At 35.8% G+C, this 11,329-nt stretch overlaps 2 protein-coding genes across 2 annotated transcripts; one reads left to right on the top strand and one right to left on the bottom strand.

Moving 5' to 3' along the window:
- Nucleotides 1-391: 391 nt before the first annotated feature.
- Nucleotides 392-3,056, bottom strand: HKT1 (high-affinity K+ transporter 1). Its single transcript, XM_023660749.2, has 3 exons — nucleotides 1,976-3,056; nucleotides 841-1,065; nucleotides 392-754 (listed from the first exon to the last, which is right to left on the bottom strand). Exons 1-3 carry the CDS (start codon nucleotides 3,013-3,015, stop codon nucleotides 556-558), a joined length of 1,464 nt encoding a protein of 487 aa, XP_023516517.2. The 5' UTR covers nucleotides 3,016-3,056; the 3' UTR covers nucleotides 392-555.
- A 2,894-nt stretch (nucleotides 3,057-5,950) lies between these two features.
- LOC111780551 (cation transporter HKT1;3-like) lies at nucleotides 5,951-8,319 on the top strand. Its single transcript, XM_023660978.2, has 3 exons — nucleotides 5,951-6,987; nucleotides 7,741-7,950; nucleotides 8,044-8,319. Exons 1-3 carry the CDS (start codon nucleotides 5,951-5,953, stop codon nucleotides 8,240-8,242), a joined length of 1,446 nt encoding a protein of 481 aa, XP_023516746.2. The 3' UTR covers nucleotides 8,243-8,319.
- Nucleotides 8,320-11,329: the final 3,010 nt, after the last annotated feature.

Genomic DNA, 11,329 nt, shown 5'->3' with positions numbered 1-11,329 from the left:
TAAAATCATTAATTTTAATAAAAAAAAATTGTGCAAAAAATAAGTTTGATTGAATAACTTTAACAAAAGTTTTATTAATTTTACATCGCATTCCTGTCTTGTAATTCATTAAACTCAAAAGAGAAAATTATTAAATTTAAGGATCAGAACTGATTTGATTTTTTTCATTGAATTTGAAAGATGCAATATCGATGGTAACATATCAGAAGTTTGATCCTTGGCTTGTTGAAGGGGTTAAAATATTGAGACAAGCAATTATCGTAAAGGTAAGATTTTGAATCTAGTAATTAATAAGCAGTTTCGTTTGATATCCGTATACTTTCGAAATATCAATTTTGAGCTCAGCGTTCCTTTGAAAAATGACTATTTTAAGAGTACAGAAACCAAAATATGAACCAAACCCGATACAATATTTATATATTTTTTTAGGCCAATAACAAACCAACATATTCTTAACCCATTAAACTATATACTATGGATAGCGAATTATTATATTCTATAGTTATTTACATGAAGGACCCATCACCTCAATTGATTACAAGATAATAATACTACCTATGATAGTTTCCATGCTTTCCCACCATGCATACTAAAGCTTTTCAATCTTCCAAAGAACATGACAAGAATGAGAATAAGTTTCCCTTTTGCACTCCATCTCCCAGCAAACCCATACCATGCATCTCTGCAAGTGCTATCAGCCACAACTTGTCTTTTGCAGCTATACCCACTTGAGAACCCAACGTTTCCATACGCACTGCATGTTCGTTCAATATTACACTTAGTACATTCGTTTAGTTTATATGGGTCGAATTCAAATTCAAATTCGGTTCATGAACTTACCTTATCACTTCAACGGCAATGTTGAGTACAGTGAAGTTGAGAGGGTCATTTCTGAGCTTGTCTCTCTCACTGATGCAAATGAGAGTGATGAAAATAGCCAAATAAGAGAGCTGTGAGAACGTCAAGAATTTCACTAAGTGTTGTCTTTTGTCATTCCCGTCCGTTGTTATCGAAGCTTTCTCTTTAGTCCTTAGTGGTAAAAAAGTTGTGTATGGTGGAAGATACCTGAAAAAAGGCCATATTTTTGGTTGTATTATATGAAAGTTTATGCTTAAAAGCTATCATCTTTGGCCACTTTCATTTACCTAATACCCATGATCTTTGCCTCTTGGGTGCATCTCAATTAGTTCAAAACAACATATTCAAGCTCTTCTATCTCTTAAGAAACAAACACGTAAACAATCGATCACTTTCATTTATCAAATATCCATTATCTCTTAAGTATGAGTTCTATTTGAAGCACTAAAACGCTCGATCATTCGAGCAATACTTTGGTGCACCCTACCACCGCTACACGATAGAGAAAAAAAAAAGATGGGTATAACTCGAAATGCACTAAAATACCTTTTCATCGATTTTACTAACGTGTCCACTCATAGCAACATTCTACATTTAGAGACAAAATTAAACTTATGATTTTTTAGTCGATGACATATGTCTTAACCACTACAACCACGATACTGTTGTTATTGCGTATCATCCGAAAAAGGGCACTAGGGTAGTGGAATTTTAATACATATCTTCACTTTAATAAGTGACAGGTATGATAGACAGCTTTATTTGGATGAAAAAGTCGGTGACAAAAAAAAAAAAAACATCAAACACATTTGGATAAAATTGGACCAATCATTTTAACTGTCACCTAAATACGGTTAGAATCTAAATAAGAATCATATAATATTAATAATAATAATAATAATAAAGGGAGTTAAAAAAATTAAAGAATTAAAAAATTAAAAAGAAATTAACTTTTTCTCATAATTTTTTGGATCAAAATAAAATGAAATGGGAAAATTTTTAAAACTTTTAAATTTTTAAATATTAATTATTTATGAAAATTGAGTAAAAAAGAAAAAAAAAAAACATTAAAGTGAGGATTTGAAAGCATTAATTTAGAAGTGATAAGAACACTCACATCATGACAAGAAATACGACCAAGATCGCCGGCGAGATCAGAGAGATATCCACCACAGATTCTCCGGTATGTCTTGAATTTATGACCTGAAAAAATGACCCCACCACCTTCTCATACGGATTCATCCCATCCCAAATCCCATCGGAGTTGTTCCATTCCAACGAACAAAATATAATCAACTGCAAAATTATGAACCCCGCCGCGGTCGCCGCCAGAAACCGACACCGCACCCCCGACAATAGATGTGAATACCCCATCGCCGAGTCGTTCTTCAATATGTACCTCCACCCCTTCTTCCCCGTCACCTTCGCCGCCGCCATTATCACCAACCGGAGCCCCACCGGATACAAACACCCTCCCAATAGCACCTCGGCGGCGAGTATGATCAAAAGGCCGGAATTTTTCTTGAACACGATCATATTTTCATTGGTAGGTATGAACCCACAATTTGTAAAAGTAGAAACCGTACTGAAAATTGAAAAAGTTATGAAATTTATGCCTTTGATTTCAAGCACGTGCCTTGCATGAGGCACCATAATTAGGTATATGATGATCATGCACGCGCCGCCGATATTCGTCGCTAAAAGATACCCAATTATAATCCGACCCAACACTTTGAATGATGATTTTGACATGCTTAGCTCATCGACGGTGGCTGATTCGTTGTCGAACTCGGCGGTGCGAGGAATGTCGTGGTTGGTTTGTTTGTTTCTATGGGAGAGTTGGAAGCTGACGGCGGAGAGGAAGACTTCGCCGCCGAGGAACATGAGGGTGGTGATGATGAGGAGTTGGAAGTTGGAGAAAACTTCCATTTCGACGACAGACATGCTCGAAACTGTGGCGGCGGAGACGGAGGTGAAGAAAATGTTGAGGTCATTCGGGGCGGCCGAGGTTCTAGTTTTGGTTAGCTTTAAGGATCCATAGCCAATGAGAGAGAGGGTTATGAAATAGGAGAGGTGAGCCAAGAAGGAGTTTGCAGCGGACACCGGCAGCCGGAAAGACGGCGGTGACCGGAGGAAATAGAGTGGTAAGTTCTTCATTTCCGGCTTTTGTTGCGGCGGTTTGAAGAGTGGAGTGGAGTGGAGTGGTGGGATTATATAGAGATGGGGTATTTTAGGGATTTTAAATTTTTTATCCATTACCAAAAATAATATATATATATATATATATATTATATATATATTATATAACTTAGCCTTATTTTTGTGTGAGACAATATTTATTTATTTATTTTCATGTAAAAATAATTTTTTTTTAAAAAAAAAAAGAAAAAAAAAATAGAGAAAATGAGAGAATATAATTGGGTAAATATGGTTGAAAAAATTTAAATAACAAAATAAACGTGTTTTTTTTTCCACACCATAATTTGATGGACGAATAAAGATGGCGTAGAATAAATAAATTAAATACCTAACTTCCACACCACCCCCTAATTTCCTCCAATAAAAATTTTAATTTTTTTTTTAATTTAATTTTCGGGTCAATACTTTCATCAATTTGTTTTGACATTTCTATTACATCGTACAAAAATTTATAATATATATACACACACCTTTCCATAGCTTTGGGTCTGTTATCCCGATCATGATTTTCCTACCTCCAGAGGGAAAAGTCCATCCCTTTTATGGCTGGTTGTTGGCGAGGAGGGATTCGAACCCCCGACACCGTGGTTCGTAGCCACGTGCTCTAATCCTCTAAGTTACAAGCCCTACCCCGTCTCCACTGGATCTGTTCCCGGGGAGTACCCTAAAAAAAAGGAACCTTTTCTCTCTCCAGCCATTTTCCATTTCAGGTTAAAAATATGTGAAAGGGTCTCTCCCTCTATAAGAACAGTGCGTTCCAACACAATGGTATGATATAGGCTCACAATAATTTTGTTCAACATTTGAGGATTCTATTGACATGGTTAAATTTAAGGCATGACTCTGATATCATGTTAGATGAACACAACTCCACAATGGTATGATATTGTCCACTTTGAGTGTATGCTCTCCTGACTTTGATTTATGCTTCCCGAAGAGGCCTCATCTAATAGAGATAATATTATTTTATTATAAACCCATCATCATTTCCTAAATTAGTCGATTGTGGACTTTCATCCAACAACGACCAATATCTTTTACTTTTTTTTTTAAAAAAAAACCGACCAATATCTCGAAAGTAAACCTTGCATTTGTAGACTCCCGCTAAATGAATAAAGACAAAAATTAATAATTTAAATATAAGAAAAAGAATTAGTTATTGGATCCACTATAAGATTAATTTTTTTTTAAAAAAAAAAAAATACAATACGACAATTTGCACACTAATAAAATTTAAATAAATTTAATTAATGTCTCGTGCAAACTTGAACATTACACTTATGGAGAACTTTAGGCACGCATTAAAAAAAAATTACTAACTAATTGACACGTGTTCAAAATCTATTGGATATACTAACAAATTAATTAATTAAATAATATAAACCTAACTTTGAATTTAAACCACAAGTTTTCTCCTAAAATCAGAGGTTTGATAATTATGGGTGGAGTTATTTCTTAATTAGTTTCTTAAAATTAATTTGAATTAATTAAAAAAAATATATATATATATATATATATATATATATATATATATATATATATATATATTTGAGTTAATTATAAATTTAATTTTCAATAATTAAATAATAATTATACGAGATGCTTATTAAATTAGGTTTAAGCTATACGTATAAATAAAGATGTAAATTTATAATTTTATTTACGAGGCTAATGATTAAAGTCTAAAAAATTATGATTGATTAGATCTAAATTCCGTAATTGAATAAAAAAATTTATATATATATAAAAAAATAGCATTATTGGTTTGGATTAGTCAAATTGCTCACAATAATGCACTAAATAAAACATTTAAAATACAATTAAATCGCTAATCATAGGATGGCGGAGAATTCGGGTAGTCTGGTATGCAGCTGATGGCCCCCACCTCACCCATCATTGCCATGTGGAACCTCCACGTGCCATCTTCTAAGTGGTTCACATAAACTAATCTCTCTTAAATTTTCATAATTAAGAGGATGAAGCAAACCCTAACTCATAGTCGAAGAATGGGGCAGGGAACGAAGAAATCCTTCTCTAAAAAAATTTCATTTATTTTTGTGAAGATTTGCAGAAATTTCTCAAGTCCAAAGATGATAATATCTATTAGGATAGACTTGAGCTATTACAAATGGTATTAAAGCCAAACAGTGGGCTATGTGCGAGCGAGGACGTTGAGTCCTGAAGAAGGTGGACACCGGACGGTATGCTAGAGAGGACGTTGAGCCTCGAAGGGAGATGAATTGTGAGATCCTACTTCGGTTGGGGAGGAGAACGAAACACCTTTGTAAGGGTGTGAGAGATGGATTGTGAGATCCCATGTCGGTTAGAGAGGAAAATGGAACACCTGTGTAAGGGTGTGGGAGATGGATTGTGAGATCCTACGTCGGTTAGAGAGGAGAACGAAACACCTTTGTAAAGGTGTAGAAACCTCTCCTTACCAAAAAGTGTTTTAAAAATCTTGAGAGAAAACTCGAAAGAGAACCCAATTGCAAGTCGTGGACGTTGGTGCTATAAATGAGAATCTATGACCGTGGACAGACATTATAAGGGGTAAAAACCTCTCCCTAACAAACATGTTTTAAAAACCCAATTTGCAAGCCGTGGACGTTGGTGCTATAAATGAGAATCTACAACCTTGGACAGACATTATAAGGGTGTGAAAACGTCTCTCTACCCGAGTTCCATTATTCATTCCGTTTAGAGCGGGTTTGGAGACTACGAACCCGAAGACTAAATGGGAATCTTAACTAAGGAATAATAAAATAAGAATGGGAATATAATCGTGATGAACGTACAAAGGGAGGACACAATTTAATGATGCTATAAATATGTGGTACTACTATCAATCAAAACCATCATGAATTGAGTCCCACGTTGTTGTTCGATAAAAACAATGTCGAGAATGCAAAGGTTGTCATGTTTTCTCATTAGGGTTCATCCCTTTTGGATTCATCTCTTCTATTTCCTTTTCATTTCATCTTTAGGGTTCTTGGCTTTGCTTGTTTTGAAGCCAAAAACAGGTTCTTATCATCCTTTCCACCCTCAAAATCTCGACCTTTTCTTCACCTCCGTGTCCGCCGCCACAGTTTCAAGCATGTCGGCTGTCGAAATGGAGGCCTTTTCAGACCCTCAGCTCATCGTTTTGAGCGTTCTAATGTTCATAGGAGGCGAAGTGTTCACCTCCATGGTCGCCCTCCAATTCAGGAAGTTCAACCTCAAATTCCCCGACCTTAAAATTGCTTCTGTTCCAATTGATTTGGAGGCCAAATTTGATCCGCCGCCGCCGGAGAGATTAAAGTACAAATCCATTAAGTTTTTGGGGTTTGTAGTATTTGGTTATCTCATACTCTCCAATTTCTTAGGCATAGTTATGGTTTTGATTTACCTAAAACTCGCTCCGACTGCACGAGACGTTCTAAAACAAAAAGGGTTAAAAACGACGACTTTTTCGGTTTTTGTCGTGGTTTCGACTTTTGCTAGTTGTGGGTTTGTGCCAACGAACGAGAATATGATAGTATTTCGTAAGAATTTGGGTTTACTTCTCGTGCTTATTCCTCAAGCGCTTCTCGGGAATACGTTGTTTCCTTCGTGTTTGAGGGCTTCGATTTGGGGTTTGGGGAAGGTGGTGAAGAAGAAGAAGTTGAAAATTGTAGGGGTTTTGTTGGAAAATAGTGAGGAAATTGGGTTCTTGCATTTGCTTCCAAAGCTGGATTCGTGGCTGTTGGTTGGGAGTGTTTGTGGGTTTGTTGTGGTGCAGGTTGTAGCCATTGGGGCGATGGAGTGGAGCTCGGGTGCGCTAAGTGGACTGAATTGTGGTGAGAAATTGGTTGGGATATTGTTCTTAAGCGTAAATTCAAGGCATAGTGGTGAAGCCATTGTGGACCTATCAATACTCTCTCCTGCCATCTTGGTTCTCTTTGCTGCCATGATGTTAGTTTTCTTCTCTCTTGGGTTCGGGTTCGGGTTCGGTAATCATTCGGTTTAGCAATAAGGGTTTCGTTCCATAATCATTAATTTTTTTTTGTTTTTAATTTTTTTTATACTAACTTTTTTCTAGATTCTTTTTGTTTTTTTGATAACCATTTTCAAAATTTAAGTTTTAAAAGAAATTATTTATTATTTATTTATTATTATTATTTTTTTTGAAGTTGACTATGAATTCAAACTTGTTTGGATTCATAGTATGATTTTAAATTTAAAAATAAAAGTAAAAAGAAAAATAATAATAATAAAAATATATATATATATATATATATTTATTTATTTAGACTTATTTTCTTCTTTTACGTTTGGATTTATAACCCAATTTTAAATTTTTTTAATTTTTAAATTAGTTTGGATTTTTTTTTAAAATATTACTAAATAATAGATAATAATATACAAAAAAGAATTAATTTTTAAAAATGAAAAATAATCAAACTTTCAACTATTATTTATAATAAATATAAATTAAAATATCAATAATACACTCAATGATTTTTTTTTAAGGATGACTGTCTGGTTTTTATTTATTTATTTATTTATTTATTTATTTCCAGAAGTCCTAATTTCATTTTAATTATTTGTAATTGTTTGACTTATGAGCATAATGCATATATTTTATATTACATATTTATTTATTCTATAATTCGTTTTTTTTTTTTTAATTTTTATTGATGAATTTTAAATTTTTAAAATTTACAGGTATCTTCCACCTTATACTTCTTTCATGCCAATAAAGATTGATGAAGGAGAAAGGAGAATTAAAAGGGCCAAATTTATGGATAATTTCCTCTTCTCCCAACTCTTTTATCTCATAATATTCGTCTTTATCATATGCGTCACAGAAAGACATAACATCAAGCACGATCCTCTCAATTTCAGTCTGTTCAATGTTATTTTCGAAGTTATCAGGTAATAGAGCGTCGGGTAGCTATATCGTAATTGAATCAGAAAGTTATCGATATCAATTTTTAGGGTTGATAAACGTATATTTGATTTGGACAGTGCATATGGAAATGTGGGGTTTTCAATGGGATATAGCTGCAAAAGACAACTTTACCCTTCGAGCGTTTGTGTCGACAAGTCATTTGGATTTTCGGGAAAATGGAGTGACAATGGAAAGCTGGTTCTTATTGTTGTCATGATCTTTGGACGATTGAAGAAGTTTAATATGAACAAACAAAGAGCTTGGAAGCTTTTCTAATCTTTAACTCACGTGAATAATACGTTTATTTGTAACTGAAAAAAATTGTAATTACTCGTGTATGATATTTAAGTTTTTGTAAGTGACTTTTGTATAGTGGGTGTTTCGGGAAACGCCCTTGCGATGGTTTGGATGCTTGTTGTATGAACCACGATACATGTGTTGTGCTAGGTCAATGAAGTCATTGATGTCATCGTCGACGCAGAATTTTTCACAAACCCTAGCTTACGAAACAATATCCTTCCAATTTTAAGTTTGGGCTAAGCTTAGATGTAGCATGGGTATCTATGCAATCCTTCCACTAAGTCAATCTCATCGTAACAGCCAAAGTCCATTGCTTGCAGATATAATCTGTTTCGGCTCATTAAGTATCGCCGACAGCCTCACGGTTTTAAAATGCGTTTGTTAAGAAGAGGTTTCCACACTCTTATAAGAAATGCTTCATTCCACTCTCCAATCGACGTGGGATCTCACACTCCACCCTCTTGGGGGCCAGCGTCATAGTTGGCACACCAACCAGTGTCTGACTATAATACCATTTGTAACGAGTCAAAGCAGAAAATATCTGTTAGCAATTCGCTTTGGGCCATTACGTATGATCGTTAGCCTCACGATTTTAAAACGCGTCTGTTAGAGAGATGTTTCCAACCTTTTCCCTATCCAATCAATGTGGGATCTCACAATCCACGCCTCTTGAGAGCCTTATGTCTTTGTCGACACACCGCCCCATGTCTGGCTCTGATATCATTTATAAGAGCTGAAGCCCACCGCTAGCAGATAGTATCCGCTTTGACCCGTTACAGATTGCCATTAACCTATTTATTTCCCTATCCAATCTATGTGGAGTCTCACAACACGTCTGAACGTTCTTAAATCATCGAGAAGTAGGGAGAGGAGAGTAAATGGTGAAAGGTAAGTTTTAATGGGAAAGTAGTTTAGAAATTGAATAGACAGTGAGCAGCGTTGTTTGTCAGCTGCTACAAAGAAAACAGGCCACTATTGAATTCATTGCCCTTTCCCAAATATGGGATATGTGTATCATATTGGTGGGATTTCATTTTCTCCTCTCTCTCTCTCTCTTCCTAATTAACTCATTGCTATCAACTTCAAATGGATAACTTAGCGCGGCGGGGCTGGTGGGGTCGTGCCCGTTAACGTCCCCATTTAGCTATCAGAGAAAAATCTTTCTCCACTCTTTCAGGCCAGGCAGGGCCGAGTGAGGTTGTGCCCGTTCTCGACCCTATTTAAGTATCAGAGAAAAATCTCTCTCCACTCTCTCTCATTTTCCATTTACACAAATTAGCAAGGTGGGGCCGGGTGGGGTCGTGCCCATTCTCGACCTCCAGGTGGGGTCGTGCCTGTTTTTGGCCTCGTTTAGCTATCAAAGAAAAATCTCTCTCCACTCTCTCATTTTCTATTTAAACTCAAACTCTTCATCCTATTAAGGGCGAGTTTTTGTGAAGCTCATCTGTACCGTTGTTAGGATCGCACAACAATGCATACACTAAATGAACATAAAGAACATGAGAGAGAAAATGTAAGGAGGAATCTAAATGAACACAGAAAAATGCAACAAAGACACTAAATGAACATAAAGAACATGAGAGAGAAAATGTAAGGAGGAATCTAAATGAACACAGAAAAATGCAACAAAGAATTTAGATAAACACAGAGAACATGAGAGAAAAAAGATAATAAAGAATCCAGATGAATATAAAGAGTAATGTAGATGAACACAAAGAGTAATGTAGATGTAGATATAAATGTATAAAGAGTAATGTAGATGAACACAAAGGACTCGAGAGTGAAAATGCGAATATAAATGTATATATACGCTTTAATTATGAAGTGGGTTAGGTCCTGTAGGAACCACCCTTTTGTCCTCAACAAAAGTGGAGCCATTATTATTATGGATCATCTTCTCATAGCTCAAGAAGAAGCACTCACAACAATGGAGCTGGTTCCTCAACACCTTGCATCTGTTGATTGTCGTCAAGCTTTCGTCGTCTCGAACACGGTCGTGAGCCATAAACAACATCTTCCGAGCTCCGGCAACCGAGCTAACGCAGACTAAGACCGATAGCCAGAGCACCAAAAGGCTGGAGTTAGCTACTACTGGCATTTGTAAAAATATGATGATTTAGAAATGATAATGTGAAAGGTGAAGACCCACAAAGTAAAAAAGGATGAGAATATGAAGAGAATGAAGAATTTATAGTTGAAAGAAGAGAAAAGGCAAAAGGAATTGGAGAAAAAGACACCTTCACCAACCTCATTAATGTCGATTTTATGAAGAGATGTCTATTTAACCTACACGGGCTTGTTATGAACCGTGCCAAGAATCTATAATTTCTGTTTAAACGAGGAATGTGAGAGAGTATGGAGAGATTTCTCTACGTTAGCTAAACAGGGTTGGAGTCAGAATTTATATTCTCTAACCTTGATCCCCGTAAATTTCCGGTAGAAAATCGAAACTCTCGCTGATAGCCAATAACCCAAAGAAATGAAATAGTGGTATTTGCTATTAATAACATAATGGAGGTAGTCAATCAACCCCTTCCTTTTGGGGAAGATCAGTGAGACCCCCAGGCTCCGTTCTGTGGCACAAAACTGTCTCGAGGTTAACAAGCATGAGCGATAAACAAATTTATCCATGCCAACAGATTAGAAAATTCGTGAATCTTTCAGAATCCTTACTCGGTCCTCGTAAAAGTAAATATGAAATTTTGGAGGAATATAGATTGAAATAGGAGGTGGGGACAGGAACGGGAAAGACTTCTCCATCCCCACCTCGTGAACATCTTTAAACGAGTATATGTCAATTATCGTTAAAACTATTTTCACGTTGGCACGATATTACGAGTTCTCGTACATATAAAACCCAACCCAACAGACCGTATGATCAATTCCTTTCAATAACCAGTGAGTTATGAAGGATGTTTATATGTTCAATGAAGGATTTCCACGTGCTCTCAAAGGCCCATTAAAAGCTGACATTCAGACAAAAGGGAGAAGGCAAAGCTTGGCCAAGACGTTCATGGAGTTAATGAACAAAGTCTTAGCTTTCCATCTCCCTTCAATTTGCTT

The sequence above is a fragment of the Cucurbita pepo genome, chromosome 18, assembly GCF_057944985.1.
Source record: "Cucurbita pepo subsp. pepo isolate OVF chromosome 18, ASM5794498v1, whole genome shotgun sequence".
Classification (NCBI taxonomy): Eukaryota; Viridiplantae; Streptophyta; class Magnoliopsida; order Cucurbitales; family Cucurbitaceae; genus Cucurbita; species Cucurbita pepo.
The sequence above is the reverse complement of the archived record's forward strand: the minus strand, read 5'-3'. Positions and strand labels throughout refer to the sequence as shown.